The following is a 16,558-nucleotide window of genomic DNA, read 5'->3' as shown; positions in this document are numbered from 1 at the left end:
GACAAGAATTGGGAGATGACCTCTCGGGTGTTAGCCCACCGCTGGTCTTCTCCACGTCATGGCTGGGCAACTCGCACCAAAGAGACTCTGAGCGTGCAGGGGGGTGGCAGGGTCATCGGTCCCGGAGCTGCCCCAAAGCTTGTGAGATGCGATTCTGCAAACTGGCAACGCCATATGTTACCAACAGAGGCAAAGGCGTGATGACGATGCGCAAGCTGCCGTGTGTATCAAAAAAACAACTTTAAAAGAGATGCAGTGCGGAATAAGTACGAATTGTTGTGGTGTTTGGAATACATGTAGAGTAATGTACGTGCAACAGCTTTTATCAAGCATCGAACAGCAAAAAAGGTTGTGATGCTTTAAGTAAAAAAGCCTTAATAGGATTTTTGTAAAATATTAATAATTTCTTCAGTTTTGCCAGGCAAAAAAAAATGTAGTATCCTGTAAGAAGGAGACACAGTTAAGATTGACCAATCCATTTCTCTAGAAAATGATTGAATTAGTATTTTATGATATTCTTATCAGGAATCTTCAAAATGATGAACGTATGGTAAAGTCACATCAGGAGGATCCCGTGATCCAGAGCGGGTTTGCCGTGGGATCCCAGAGCACCACGAGCTGTCCTGACCGAGTCAGCGGGGTGACCGTGGGTTAACCCATCAGCCCCTGCCACAGCCACGTGTATACATGCCGAATGCGGAGAGCACAACGCAGCTTTCCCCCTAAGCGCTGTGTTAAATTGCACAAAGGGATACAGTGCCCAGTGGTGTTAATCTGATCCATTAGTACCGAACTGCTTTTTCTCTTCACAACTGAGTAGGGTTTTTTGTAAGTGTGGGAAAACACATGCTTTACAAAAGCCTCATGGATTGGTCAGTTTGTAATAAATGAGCGATAAAACCTCTGAAAAATAGGCTATTAAGTGCCTTGCAGATTGAGAAAATCCTCAATACAAGCTTTTCCTATTATTGCAATTTTTCCTGTGAATTACAGGTATATATACACTTCTTAGGCATCTGCCATTTTTTTCTTTTTTTTTTTTTCCCCCTGAAATAGAGAGTATTCTTTCATCTACTGTGCATTTCTAAAGGCACCATTGCAGAACTAAACCCAGCTGGACAAATGTAAACTATTCCAGTTTTCTACCCCTAGTCTTAACACCCTTTTTCTAGTAAGTGCTGTACAATTTTTTCACCAAGTGTTCATTTTGAGATGAGTAATCAGGTTAAGCATATTCAGATGCGTTACATTCATATCAAAACTTTCTTTAATGCATTTGATCAGTTAAAAATATGCAAGTTGTTTTTTACATTTTTCTGTAGAGTTTAACGTGCTTGTTCAGTATATAGATGGACTGCATGAAACATATCTTAATTTTCTTGATTGTTAAAGAAGAAACCAATGCTTAGAAATACAATATACTTAATTTAAAAGTTAGGCTGTGTGCAGACAACTGTACGATGGCAAAAATCTAATAGACTAATCTGAAGTCTGGGGTGTACCAGTCTTTCTAAAAAAAGTCATATCTTTGGACCTTCCTCCTAAAATTGGCATCGTTTTCTGTTTATACTTTTTTCTGCTACTCTTGCTCACCTCAATGCCTTTTAATAAATGTTTGTGTGTAAAAAGCCTAATTCTGTTTGTTTACATCCATCCCACCATTAGCTGTGGAAGGTGGATGAGAGGAATTACAGAGGGAGATCTTGGGTTTGGTAGAGGACGTAATTTGTCTTAACGCATTTTCAGTGGGCACCTGTTTTATAGATCCTTGATGTTATGTGTTTAGACCCCGGTGAATTTAGCGTGGTTTATTCACGTGCCTAAAGGTGAGCGCCTGCTTAGTGATCTCAGTACTGAATCGGAGGTAAGGAAATCCAGTTGTGCTTTATTGAATCGGCATAAAATATTTGTAAACTATTGATTATATCATAGTGTGAGGAATGTAAAATATCTTACTTAACACCATTGGAGTCAATGCTTCTGAGATCCCAGTTCTGAGGATACTGGTATTGGGATTTAACCTCTCAATTTGTTTGCAGAACAAAGTCTTCATTTACCGGGGAAAGGAGTACGAACGCCGTGAAGACTTCGAAGCAAGGTTATTGACTCAGTTTCCAAATGCAGAAAAAATGAAAACGACGTCTCCGCCGGGCGATGACATTAAAAACTCCTCCGGCCAGTGTATCCTTAGGTTGTACAGCCGCACGGATCGAGGATTTATGGCCAGCACGAGCAGGAGACTGTCGCACTTCTGCCTTGATGGGTGTAACCCATTCGTTTTGTCGTTCTGTCCTTTCTTTGCGTTCCTGTTGAGCTGCCTGTTCCGCGTCGTTGAAATGCGCTTTTCAGTTCTTAACCCCTGAATTCAGATATTCAGTGCTTTACTGTAAAGCCGAAACTGGATTTACCGTCTAAATTTCACAGGCCAGTGTCAGAACAAATCGTGAGGTGAGTTTGGGTTGGTTTTGCGATTTTATCAGTCTCTTTATAACACTTAAACTGGTTCCTGTTGTTGTATAACAAATCTGTACACAGCCAAGGAGGCGAGTAATTGTGAGGACACTCATGGATATTCTTAATATTAGCAGAGATTTCATCCAACCCACTGGGTAACAGTGATCCCATAAGCATTTTATATTCGTGCGTAAACTTTTTTTCTAGTACTAGAATTTAGCAGCAATTCCTAAATGGATAGTATTTGATTTTGATTGTGCTTTTCCCTTTTTTCAGTTTCTATAGGGTGAATGAAGTCCAACGGTTTGAGTATTCACGCCCTGTTCGAAAAGGAGAGAAAAACCCAGACAATGAATTTGCGGTAAAAAAAAAAAAGAGTACTTTTGGGGTTTGCTTGTTTGCTCCATTTTGAGAATCTGAACCATTCATTATGTTTTGGTTGTTGAAAAATAAATTCTAGCTTTAAATATGATTATTGTTTCATAGAAATTCAGTTAAAGCAATTTATCATGTTCTGTTTTATACCAATAGTAAAAATGGACAAAGCTATTTTGTTTAAAACTAACTATTTTGAGAAAGAAGTTTAAAATGGCTGTACCTGAAAAGATACATGTCTCTTCCCAAAACTTGTCTTGCCATGAAAATACTAGTTAGGCATCCAAAAATCTTTATGTAATAACACCTTTTTCCTTTTTTTTTTTTTTAATTAAACCATATAACCATATGTTTCATCTAATGGTCAATAAAACTCCCTTTGAGCACAGCTTGTATTCATCAAAACTTTTACAGCAGGTTACATCAAGTTGATTGCCTTTTTTTTTTTAATAGACACCATTTTATTCACAGGGGTTCTAGTGGGCGCAGTTAGTAGTAAAGTAGTAGTAATTAAAGTAATAAATTAATGCATCATTTCTTGAGCAAAGAACTTGGGTTTCTGTGTGGTGGCAGGCTCTAATCTAATCAATGTGCCAATAAATGCTGAGGATTTGGTTTCCTACAGCTAAGACCAGGTATTCGTTCAGAGACTCCTTTAGTGTCTTTGGCTTCTCTTGGTGGCTGTTACATCAAAAATTGCTGATTTGCTAATCTACGTGGGTTTAGCTGAGGGGGCAGGAAACCCTCTTTTTCTAAAACCATAAAGCTAGAGAGTGCTATAGTTTACTATAGGTTTTGATTATAGATTAAAAAATGTGGGTATATCTAAATCACTTTGAAAGCTCTTCTTCTGCTAATGGAGGATGGAATAAACAGTTCTGCTTTAAAAAAGGCTCATAATAAATAAGGTGAACCACCAACATGTGCCAGTTCTAACAAAATCAAATCACGAGATGCCTTTGACATCGGTTATGAACCAGATACACACAGGAAGAGATGTTAAATCACGTATCCTTAAATTCAAACCAGTGAGGAGATGTTACAATGGAGCCATTGCAGTTTACAGCTCAGATGAAATCACAGAATCACAAATTCAGGTCCTGCAGGTCAGGATGGGACCTCAGGAGGGCTCGGGTCCAGGCAGGGCCAACTCCAGGGTCAGCTCAGGGCTTTTCCCCAGCCGGTCTTGAAGCCTCCGAGGATGGGGATGGTGCAGCCTCCCCAGGGAGCCCGTCCCTCGGCTCCTCTGCCCTCCTGGGGAAGAAGCTTTCCCTATATCAAGATGCTGTGGATTTGTGGAGAATGGTCCTGGAAAGCTCTAGAAGTTACGTGGCAAAAATGACAGTCCAGTAAAACAGGTGGATCTTTTACGTGGTGTTCTCCTTTGGTAAGAGAGCGGTTGTTCTCTGCTAAATCACGTATCAGATGTAAATCGGCACGGCTCCGTCACCTGCCCCAGCAGGTTCCACGTGAAGTTTCCCCCTGGCTTCGCGATGTCTGGCGTACTGCAGTTCCTTTCCCGATGACAATGTTTTAAGGCTTCGCTCAGATAAAAGCTATCAATCCGATAACGTGATGTTTATGTTGTATTTGCAGAATATGTGGATTGAGAGAACCATCTATGTGACAGCGTATAAATTACCAGGGATTCTGAGGTGGTTTGAAGTCAAATCAGTTTTCATGGTAAGATCGGTTTGGCTTTATTGAGATTGCATAAAGGAGCGGGGCTCTTCCACAGCCGGGGAGCGTTTACGTCTCTATATGACTGCCTCGGTCCTGTGAACAAGCGATCAATGGGGCTGTGTCTGGCTCCTCAGGCAAGGGGAACTTGGTGCTGAGGATGCTGATTGTTGACTGGGGGTGACTCAGGCAACGCTTTTCTGCTCCTGAGAGAAGGAAATGTGGGCTGGCTCTGCCAGGCCTGTGGGGCAAAGTCCGATCGAGTGCTTGAAGTGCTTTTGTAAAGCGTTTCTGGTGAAACAGGTGAGCCGTTACGGCCCGTGGTGTAAGCCGGGTGCCTAAAGTGAAGGGGGACCTGAGGTGGTATAGGGGAACCCTGCTGCATCAGAATGAAACTAGTCTGAGTTTTGGAAAAGAGAATTTGGGAGCTTGGATTGTAATTTATTCAAAATGTACCATAAATCGAATGCATTGTATGTGTCTGCATCTCTTCTCTACTTATCATTTGTGATTGAAGGTTGGTTTTGTTTCTTCTCCATAGTTAGCTAAAATATACCCTTGCAACCTCACGGAGTAACTCCAAATTATGCATTTCTCTGTTCTACCATTTAGACTGTTTAGATAAGACGTATCCATTAAACGCCTTTAAGATTAAATTATTCTTACGCAGCTGTAATTTTTAAGTAGCAATAAAAACATTGTTACTGCAGTTTTTAAGTCTCTCTTGTGAGTCTTATTTTTAAAGGAAAAGAACAATTTGCATATGATTAATTAAAACCTTTTTCATTGCTCCATTGAGGTTATGTTGGACAGTTGTATTTAGATGAACAGAAGTAATGCAGAAAATTACTATGGTATCTATAGTAACAGAATATGAATGTGATGTTTGACAGTAATCGGCGGCTGAATAAAACGCATTGAATTTTTAATGAATTTTGTATTTTCAATATAATCCTGATAGAGAAGATTGTATTTATCTTTATGATTGCAAAAACTGTTGTTTATAAAGGCTGGCAAATCTGATGAAAGTCTCTTTTCCTCACAAGTTAAGAGCGCAGCCTGACAGGCTGCTTTATGCAGGCAATTTGTATACACGCACCTTTAACGCTATGCTTGTCGTCGGAATGTGCATAAATCCTGGGAGAGTGCTTTCTATAAGCTTTTTGTAAGTAAGGATTGTATTAGTCGCGTAGCTGAAAAATGATATCAGAATGGAACTTAATGGTATGTGGGAAGACGGCAACGGGTAACTTTTGACCTATCTCTGGCATAGTTACTACCAAATTGGTATTGACTTTCTTCAAGATGCCTGTCAGCTAGAATGCTGGAAGCACGATCACGAGGTTTACGTCCCTGTGATGCTAAATTTTGATTATGGATACAGATAGTATTGATGTTTTACTAAAGACGATGAATTAAAGTAGCTTTGCACATTTCATCTTTCATTGATGGCACTAGAATATCTTTAAAGGAAGAGGTGAGATCACACCAAATCAGTGCTGAGAGAGAACTGAGTAATTTAATAAATGCAGCGTATTATGTTACATAACCCATAGGAACATGCATAATTTCCTTAAATCTGTTTGCTTTTTAAATTCCTTCGGAGTACTTCTACCTAAACCTTTTCAATCTGTTCATTATCTGCAAGGAATTTTTTGCCCACGTTCATTATTCTGTACCTGATTTATTTAGCTGGACACAAGTAGTTGTAGGGGAAAAATTCACTGAGGCCAGCCAGTGAATTAGAAACCAGATTTTGAATTGCACTTGGTTTTAAAAAGGACAAATACTCATCTCTATTTTGTTTTGATGTTTAATTTTTTTAGTGGTGCAAGTGTATCCGGAGTGCATCATTTCTGTTTGCCCTGAATAGATTGTGTGGTGTCCAGAGTTAGCAAGCTACTTGGAAGAAGGCTGATAATTTACAAGTATAGATATTTTTAATAAATAGCTTTCAATAAGATTCAAAGCAGAATTTGTAGTAGTAGGATGGGAATTGCAATTCTCCATCTGCTTTTAAAAAATTAGAGGGAGGATTGTAAGAGTAGTAAAAGAAAGGAGAATGAGAAAGAAAGCTGTGATTGCTGATACAGAAAAGTCAAAAAAGATGTCTGTCAGCTCAATGAGTGCTAATTTCTGTAGATATTCAAGAGCCTTAAAAGCAATGGTTCATCAACGAATTATTGCATCGTTGTAAGCCCATTAATACAAATGACAGAATCCTAAATTTAGCATACAATGTTCACAACAGTTCTTGCCGAATCAGATGCTGAATACGGTCTTACTTTCCCAGTCCAAATTTCACTCGTAGCAAACGCAGCTCGTCTGTCCGACTGAGCCCGGTCCGCTCCGCAGCCACAGCAGCAGCGTTAGGCTCGTTACCTGCCTGCCAGAATAATTCACCAGGCATACTTTTAAAAATGCTAATTAAAACATCCTTGGTGTAATCAGATGGCAGGTGTAAGAGTAACAACGAAAGAGATTTGATTATAAGTGGTTCTCAGAAACATGGTAAGCAACTGATAGCCAGGTAGAAGTGCTTCTTTGTTTATGTAGCATTTATGTAAATTAGGCTGTAATCAAATATACACTTGCATTTTCCTCACAGGCCTCAATTAACCTTCCTTTTCTATTCCTACCACGTTATTTTTTTAATGTAAGTAGGCTATGACTTAAGTCTTCCAGTGGGGACTGACTACGCTGTGGGTTGCTGCAAGTTAGTAATTTTTAGCCCATTCACTAAATGTACATATTTTAGCAATATTTAAAATATTTTAATGCTGGTTTTTTTCAATATATGCAACTTTCGTTCTGAAAGACATGGTATCTGGTCATAAATAATAGTTGGAGATGAGACAATTAAAATAAAGCAAGTTTTACACAGTATAAGAGCTAATTCACCCCATGATGACATCTGAGGAGTTGTTTTCACTGAAGTCCAGGCTATGTGAGAAAGAAAATTCCTTCCCTCAGTTATCGACGTTCAGATGAAGAAAATGTAGCCTCGTGGGAAAAGGCACAGCAGATAGCTTAGAAGTCATCTCTTCAATATATGAAACTCCATTTCCTTGGAAATACACCACAATAATCGCTGCAAAAATATCTTCTGGATTTTTGAGCTGCTTAGGATTACATTTTCCATCAGAAAATCCACATTAAGTTATCATTTCTTTCTTACTGTTACATTAAGCTGGATCTTCTTTGTACTGCTAAAACTCACCGACTCGTAATCTCTGATGTTCTCCGTAATCCTCCAGAAACCTCACGTGATTTCTGTCAGAGCCTTTCTAAATGTTGTGCTGTTGTGCTGGGATGTAATCCATCCCACAGCAGTGGAAATCGTTTAACTTTCTCCACTGATATTGATTATCCTATCAGTTACCGCTGTATATAGATACCAAATATTTAAATGCCTGTAACCACCTTTTCTGTTAATTATTGGTTAAAATATCTTTTGTTCTGAAATTTCTGAAATGTTTCTAATTATGATGGGTTGGTGGACAGCCAGTTCTGTGGCAGGTTAAAAACTCTGCTCCTTGATTAAAACCTCCTTTTTTTTTTATTTTAGGTTGAAATTAGTCCCCTGGAAAATGCAATAGAAACCATGCAGCTAACAAATGATAAGATCAACAATATGGTTCAACAGCATTTAAATGATCCAAATCTACCCATTAACCCGCTCTCAATGCTGCTTAACGGCATTGTGGATCCCGCAGTCATGGGAGGGTTCACAAACTACGAGAAGGTAACGTCAAAATTGTCTGTCCCCGCAGTGCTTCGACCTCTTTGAGCCTGGACTCTCCTGGAATGCTTACCATTTTTAGTGTCTTTCTGATATTTCTGGATAAACTTTTGCCTTTCTACATTTGAAGTGGGAGGTGGCATGTTTAGCAGCAAGAGTACTTACGTAGGGACGTGGTGGACAGTTGCTCCGTAGAGTTGGACACAGACCGATGGCATACCCAGTGTGTGCTCTCACGCACTTGGATGTCCTGCTGAAGCAGGAATTTCTGGGTGAACTTCAGTGACCAGAGTAACTGATTGCAATTCCCTGCTTTGCTTTCAAATGCATGAGTTTTTTAAAGGATTAATCAAATGGTAGAGACTTCTGAGATACCAGTCAGTTGCAAATATGTCTAAATAATCATAACTGCATGTTTACAACATTAGCTTTTCAAGTTATATGGGATAAGATAGTAACATTGGGAAACTCCAGACACTGCATCTATTATTTATGTTGTGAATATTTATCATATTAAGCTAAACGACAAACAACAACAAACAACGTGCTGGCTGAGGGGGTTGGTGTTGTTCAGCCTGGAGAAGAGAAGGCTGCAAAGAAACCTCACTGCAGCCTTCCAGTCCCTGCAGGGGCTCCAGGAAATCTGGAGAGGGGCTGATGACAAGGGCAGGGAGTGACAGGACAAGGGGAATGGCCTTAAAATAAAAAAGGGGAGATGGAGATGAGATGTGAGGCAGAAATCCTTCCCTGTGAGGGTGCTGCGGCCCTGGCACAGGTTGCCCAGAGAAGCTGTGGCTGCCCCTGGCTCCCTGGCAGTGTTCAAGGCCAGGTTGGATGGGGCTTTGGGCAACCTGGGCTAGTGGAGGGTGTCCCTGCCCATGGCAGGGGGTAGGACTGGATGGGCTGTGAGGTCCCTTCCAACCCAAACCAGTCTGGGATTCTATGATTCTGTGATTTTGTAGCATAAATGGAGAAGGTACGTGCTGATGAACGTGTTGCTGTATCCATCCGTGTATGTCCTGGGAACTGCTAGAAAGACATTTCAGAGATGTGCCAGGTCCTCAGCAGGGTTGCCTATGAGATTTGGTCTTGATCACTATGTCCTCAATTGCCTGCTTTACTGATCACAAAAGATTAATGCCTTAATCTTAAAACGGTGTTAAATTCTGCATCCCTTTCCTACATTTTCACTTTGTATTTGTAGCTGTTACTGCTATTTTGCAGAACTTTTGGGTTGATTCATTTATCTTTGCTGTAGGTTATTCTTCCATGGTAGATGTTGATTCATTTTCTGAAATATCTGCCCATTTCTCTTTCTTGACTAGGCTTTTTTTACTGAAAAATATATGCATGAGCATCCAGAAGATCACGACAAGATTGAAAAACTGAAGGATCTGATCGCTTGGCAGGTAAATAATTTTAAGTCAGGTTGGTTGGGGCCAAATGCCATACAAAGACAGTTTAGTGTCACTTTTGAGAAAACTCAGACATTAAACTATTCACCCTGTGTACACGTCTTTGGCATTTAAAACTGTCTTGAAATTTGAGCTAAAGTTCATCTTTTCAAATCTGACATCATTTGTCATTTGATAAACCCATAAGGAACAAACGTGATCAACTTTTTTTTTTCTTTGGTTTTTTTTTGGTAACCATAATATAGTGAGAATATCCCATCTTTATCAAATGAGAAAGTATTTTGTAATAATGTTAGTTAGTATTATTGGCAATTTAAGTCTGCATTTTAATTTTCTAAGGCTGCTTTCAGAAATTCTTCTCGGGCAGTAAGTTGAAATACCTAACCCTGAATCCCTCCTCCTGTTTTCACGCACTGGGACAGTGTGTTTTCACATATTCGCTTCTTTCTTCAAACAACGTATTTTCCATTTATTAAACTTTCTGTGTATCCTGACAGTAGCTTTTAGCACAGAATATTAAATGTGAGAGTTGCAAAAATAAACTTGCACGCAAAATATTTAGTAAATTCATCTAGACATTGTGAAACCTTTGCTTCATTTGCTGTATAACTTAACATGGTACAAAAGCACTGTTGATTCATACAGGATGTGAAATTTGCCTGGTATTTTTATGATGCCATGTTAGAGCAGAAATTACTTAGATGTAAGGTTACAGCACTAATGTTTCCTGACCCAGGAATGGAACCCAGGTTTCCAGCCCGGTGCCAGAGACAGAGCAGGAACCCTCTTGCATCAAGTACTGCATTTACGTGTACCAAAGAATATTTTTCAGGGATAACAAGAAACAATTCCAGTTGTGTTTTGTAGTCATATACTGGACATTTTCCAGTGGTCTCAAGATGATTTTATAATAACTAAAAAAAAATAAAAAATCAATACGATTAGAAGTGTTTTTTCCCCAGAAGAAGAAAGCACATCATTGTCTTTTTATATTCAATTTTGTCTTTATAATAAAGGAAATAATTTACATTTCTGTAGGTTTCAATCTTAGACATAGTAGAACCAAAGACATAGAATTAAAAAAAAAAAAAAATCCTCTGAAGACTATAAAACTATCACTGGATAAAAACTCTTTTGGTCTGAAAAAAAAAAATTTATGTATTTATTTATTTATTTTCTTGTGAGCTTTTACAGAAGATTAGATTTTAGGAGCTTTAAGTTTTATAGAGGAAAATAATTTGATCCCAGAAGACTAACTTCATGTCAGCTGTCTGTCTTTGCCTCTGATAGCGATACTTCAAATAAATTACAAACACACTTTTCCTCAGCAAAGATTCACTTTGGTGACATATGTATATTAAAATAGTATTACTATTTGAAAATATGTATGGCATCTAATCACAACGTATTTTAATTGTTCAGTGGTTTTAAATACATAATCTCCCATCAGTCTCGTAGTTCCAAAACAATAGGAACCAGAAAAATAGAGAAAAGGGATCAAACCCTATTTTTATATCTGAAAATTCTTTTCACTAAAAGGTCTAGCCATTTCATGGTGGAAATGAGTGCTTCTAAATTACCTTAGATGTTTCATATACACTTAGTGTATCCTAAGACTTAAACCTCCTCTCAAATTATTTCCGTTTTCAGAACACAGGCAGCGTAAGTAGATGGGAGTGGGGTGGGAGCTGATTGCCAAATATCGCTGGTGTCGGGAGAGGGAGTTGTTATGGAAACTTTCTGAAGTCAGGCAGTGGTCTGAATTCATCACAGGCTTGACAGTGATTGAAAGCAAAAATGAGTTTTCATTTTTCAATAATGCGGGGCTTGGAGTTTTGTAATCACACGGAGATTTTCTTTATGCTGTATAAATCAATCTGGATATATGAAATAGTAGCCTGACAATCATATTATCAGCTGACTAGTTAAATTTAATTTATTTTCCTATCCCCTTACCTTCCCTTTTTCTCCATTGTTCTATGGAATTCATGCTTTTCAGGATATTACCCTTTTATAATTCATGAGAACATTAACTATACCTTTTTTTCCTGTCTATTATTATTTTCAGGTAAATATCATTAGTAAAGCAATGTCCATTTTTGTCCATTATAGTGCTTTTTCCACTTAGGAAAAAACGGTTCCATGCAACTACATCATTTCAAGCTGATCTTTTATTTTAACACGAAGATAATGAAATGATTGATTGAAATGATGGTAATGAAATGAATGATTGATGACATTAGTCACTCTGCGTTTAGCTAATGTATTTACAGCGTACCAAAACTAGTATATCATGTAAAAATCTTGTGCTACTTCTACATAGCTGAAAGAATTGTAGCATACAAAACTAACTTTTTACAATCTTATTTTATGATACCATTATTATGAAAGATTTAAGATTTACAATTTTATATTAATTTTAATAGTTCAAATGTATGTAGCTTTCTCATTCTTTTCAGCCAAGCAGATCAAGATTTAAAAAAAAAAAAGAAGCAGGGAATAATGCAGTGGAAGTTTAAAAAATTTTAAAATCAACAGAGGTTAGAGTTCTGGAATAAATGCCATCTTGGGCTGGTTTTCTTTCTCTTTGAGCTCATTTGTTACTAGTTTAGCTACTTACGTTACTTTTACATTTTCATTCCCCTCTCTAAAGGTGAGAGCACCCTGTAGGGTCTTTCAAAAAAGAGCCATAAGCAAACCCACCCGCTGCTCCAAAGCCAAATGCACTGGCGATAGCATGAACGTGGGTGGCAAAATTCTTTCTCTGTCTCTGCTTCCCACAAAGATGCAAATAGGTTTAAAATTCAGTGCCACTCGTCACCAGGTTTCCCTGTGCCAATGTCTGGAAAGGAGACGTAGAAAGAATTTTGAAGTTAGTAGAAGAAGGTGAAGCAGAAATGGTAAAACAATCTGAAGGTGCTTTCCTTCCGTAGCTGATAAATGTTTAAAGGATTACGTGGTCTGAGACAGGGAGAGTCGAATATCCTGACTCAGAAAACTCACAGAAGTTCTGTAGCAAAGCTGCAGGAAGTTTATTAAATTCAGCTTCTGTTAAGGAATAAGAAGCCTTTTCCTCTTATTACTCTTCTTCCGTGGTTTCTGGTCATCTTCTGTTCCCATGTAGTTGGTGTGTCCTCTCACCTGTTCCTCCATCTCTTGACTCACCAGTTCCGTACCGGGAGGCCACCAGCCTTTAGGTGCTCACGTTCTCCCCACCCAACCCTCACCCGCGCCAGCAGACCCGGCCATCAACCCTCCCGTGATTTTGCTTCTCCAGGTGCCAGAAGCTCTCCATGGCTGGTTGTATACGCCTGGTGTATCCCTCTGGTGTATACCAACAGTGAAACCCTCCTTTAGCACCTTCCATTTGGGGCACAGAAGGAAGCATCTACTTTTTTTTTTCCTGACTGGGACATTTCCCTACAAAAAACCGTCATTTACTTCATATTGCTTGATTTTCTAAGTCGGAGATGGCTGCTCCCTAGGACAGGCTCATTAGTGCATTTTCTGCTTATAAAATTATCTCAAAGCTGAAGCTTCAGCCCCACGTTACTTCATCTTGGTAATTTGATTTTTTTTAAAAAGAATCCATTTAAAAAGTCAGCAGGTTCTTTTAAATAAATGAGCCAAGTGACCACTTATCCCTGCGAAATAGGAGGGTCACAGTGTGGCCTAATGATTATGAAAATTTGGAAATTAATTTACTTATTCAGAGCAGGGACATTTTCTGATTTTAATGTTTAATTTTTGTAGAGTGCAAATCCATATGACTATAAATAGAAGTGGCTACGGTAAAAAATTTTGTCATTATTCTTATTTCTCTTGGTAGTCTTTTATGAGAAGAAAACGTCCATTTAAACAGTGCCAAATCACAGAGAATCATCCTGATAAGATTTCTTGAGTTTGTTCATCTGTAATTCCTCTGTGTATTTATTATTCTCCTTACTAATAAAGCTGCTCCTTCTGATTGCTGCTCAGTCTTATTAGAAAAATCTGTTTTTAATCAGTATTATGATTTAATTATGAATTATTAAGAAGAAGCCTCTTAGCTTGATTGCTGCAGAGAATATCTAAGTCAGAATCAGAGCACTGTGTGGGCTGAAACGGACCTGGAAGAGGAAATATTTTTCCTAAGCTGGAGGTAGAAGACTCTAATGGTATGTCTGGATGGCTGTGGGAATGAAAATGTCTCTCTTAAAACATTTTAAAAGGTCAGCTACACCTCCACACTATGAACTAATTATATAATCCTGTGTTGGCATGGATATTTTGTGACAGAAGCCTTGAAGATAAATGATTATTTTCAGTTACAAGAGAGAATGAATTTAATTTTTTTCTCTTCTGTTTTATTCCCAAAGAAAATAAAATAATTTTTCTGAGGAGAAATGTCTACTATATAAAACTGTATGTTTTATTAATAAATATTGCTCTGCAATATATACGTGTCCAAGGATGTAGCTCATTTGCAGCTTCAGAAATAGCATTTATTAAAAAAAAACATACAAGTATTTTCTCCTTCAAGGTTTTATTCTCATGGATCTGGGAAAGGACTGATATTAATAACCCGCTGTGAGAGTCATCATTCATCAGTTTGCCATTTTAAAGTACAACGTGTATGGGGGCCTGTGAATATAACATCCCAGGAATATCTGTGCTACCCGATAAATTCAGCTGTGCCTCCGGTATATGATTACTGGGCAGAACTGTGGGTGTGTTAATTGTAAAGGACTTGCGTTAACAGAGAAATAAGGAAATCATGTATTTTTAGATCCTTTTAGATCCTTTTTCACTACGTTGTGCTTCGTATACAACGAATGATGATGACGATGATTATTATCGTTATTAATCCATGAGATCTTTCACTCCTCTCGCAACATACGTGGGAGCTTTGCCCCAAGCCTTCGCTCAGGAAGGACTGGGTGGGCTGAGGCTGCGTAACTCTGCTTTCCAGATCCCGTTCCTGGCGGAAGGCATCCGGATCCACGGGGAGAAGGTGACAGAGGCGCTGCGGCCCTTCCACGAGCGGATGGAGGCTTGCTTCAGGCAGCTGAAAGACAAAGTGGAAAAACAGTACGGCGTCCGCGCTGTCGTAAGTGACCTGCTAACTTTATGTTTCCTAAATATGTGGAATTTCTTCAAATTACGGGCAACTGTGTATTTCTGTATTATAATTGCCACTGATAAAAAAGGGATGTTGGTGCAGCATTGCCTGGTTGTTGTCAGTGGTCATCAAGTTATTAAACACTGAGCAGATGCTCTAAGAGAGGTTCAGAAATCCTTGGTACTTCTGTTTTCTGGCATGGGAACAATTTCTAAATTGCCTGAATCTGTTCCCTGAAAGTCAAGATACTTCTTAAGTATTCCATTTTTAAGGAATTGGGTTTAAAAAAAAATAAAATTGCCACTATAGCATGTTTTTTCTGGAGCTGAATGTCACCTTTCTGTATATGTAATTCCTTTGGAGATGTGAGGGCTGTGCTGCTCGACCGTAGTGTGCACTCTTACCTACGCTGGCACCACCCTAATGTAGGCTGGCAATAAAAAGATAGCTGCTACTTAATGAGATTTAGTACTGCTGGAGTTCATGCTTTTCTCATTCCAACAAGCTATTTTCAGTTGCTGCTTCATCTCTAAGGCACAGCCAAGAATTTGGTGGTTTTTTCCAGTGGGGTTTTGTTCTGCTTTTAATTTGAGAGTTACCCATCAGGGAGGAAGGCCAAAAGCCAGCATGCAGCTTCGTTAATTCAGAATAGAATTGATAATTCAGTCAAAAGCCATGTGGATTGGGTGCTATTATATGATCAGTTTTTAAAATTATTTATAAACCTGAGATGCAAGAGGTTAGAGTTACTCTAGGACTGACTATGTGGAGCTGATGTCCTAATAATATATGGAAGGCTGCCGGGCTGAGCTTTATCTCTGCCTACTGGTAATCCTGACAGCAGAGTTGTAAACATGCTACAATTTTTAGGTTTATTTGTGAAATGACAGTAGCACATGGAACTTGCACATGCAGTCTGTATCTTTTCAGTGCTCCAGCAGATAATGTGCATGGATTTACCAGAAAAGGCCCGTGTGTCCGGTAAAGGCCGAGGCAGCCCTCGCGCCATGCAGACGCTGCCGAGCCGACCTGGCACGCAGGCCGCTCCCTCCCGCCGGCCCTGAGGTGGCTCGGCAGCCCCCCACCTCGGCAGGGGGATCCCACCCCGCGCCCCGGCAAGGAGGGTGGCACCGCAGGGTGCCGTGGTGGCAGCAGCCTGTCCTTGGCATGTCGGAAGTGCCAGGAAAGTCTGGGTGTGCCACCTCTTTGCTGCAAAGATTTTTAGCTCAACTTGGAATCGGCAGATCTACTCGCTGTTGAGTTGCCGCCTTTGTTCTGGTTCAACATATGTAATTAGATTTCCAGCTACAGCACTTAGCCAGTTTTTACAGAAAATTTTACATGCGGCCTGTAACAACATGCGATTTATCGCCAAATGAGCAAATGGTGTGGTATCATTCAGGACAATATGCATTTTCCCCAAATTGTGCTCAAGAATATCCTATACCAGAAACCATTTCCCACAGAAGGGACTGGTATTAAAACTAAACCATCTAGAGAAGCAGTAATTTAATTTTAAGATTGCACAAATCCACTTTCTGTCAGCAAAAGCCATCTAAAACCAAAGGAAATCACCATTAGACCATTAATTACTGGGCTGTGGTGCGGGAAAGCTGGCTTGCCAGCCTACACTTCGGACTGCTGTCTCGTCTCCATCCCTGGCTTTCCCTGGCACCCTGGAAGCAGATAAAGAGCTTGTACTGTAATCTCATTAACTGCCTTTTAACAAGAAAGCCAGTTAGCAGGTCCCAGCAGGCGAAGGACATGGCATCAAATGGCAGGTGCTTCCCC

General features: G+C 39.4%; 1 protein-coding gene across 2 annotated transcripts in view; it reads left to right on the top strand.

The window, feature by feature from the left end:
• DOCK1 (dedicator of cytokinesis 1) overlaps positions 1–16,558 on the top strand; it is a 309,905-nt gene that overhangs the window by 266,583 nt on the left and 26,764 nt on the right. For both annotated transcript variants that reach the window (XM_054831423.1, XM_054831422.1), the window contains exons 41-47: positions 2,040–2,181; positions 2,370–2,448; positions 2,731–2,815; positions 4,426–4,512; positions 8,078–8,254; positions 9,577–9,660; positions 14,618–14,755. In XM_054831423.1, coding sequence (XP_054687398.1) covers positions 2,040–2,181; positions 2,370–2,448; positions 2,731–2,815; positions 4,426–4,512; positions 8,078–8,254; positions 9,577–9,660; positions 14,618–14,755 — 792 coding nt within the window. The remainder of the gene's footprint in view (positions 1–2,039; positions 2,182–2,369; positions 2,449–2,730; positions 2,816–4,425; positions 4,513–8,077; positions 8,255–9,576; positions 9,661–14,617; positions 14,756–16,558) is intronic.

Source organism: Grus americana, chromosome 7 (assembly GCF_028858705.1).
Source record: "Grus americana isolate bGruAme1 chromosome 7, bGruAme1.mat, whole genome shotgun sequence".
Classification (NCBI taxonomy): Eukaryota; Metazoa; Chordata; class Aves; order Gruiformes; family Gruidae; genus Grus; species Grus americana.
This window is presented reverse-complemented; position numbering and strand designations above follow the sequence as displayed.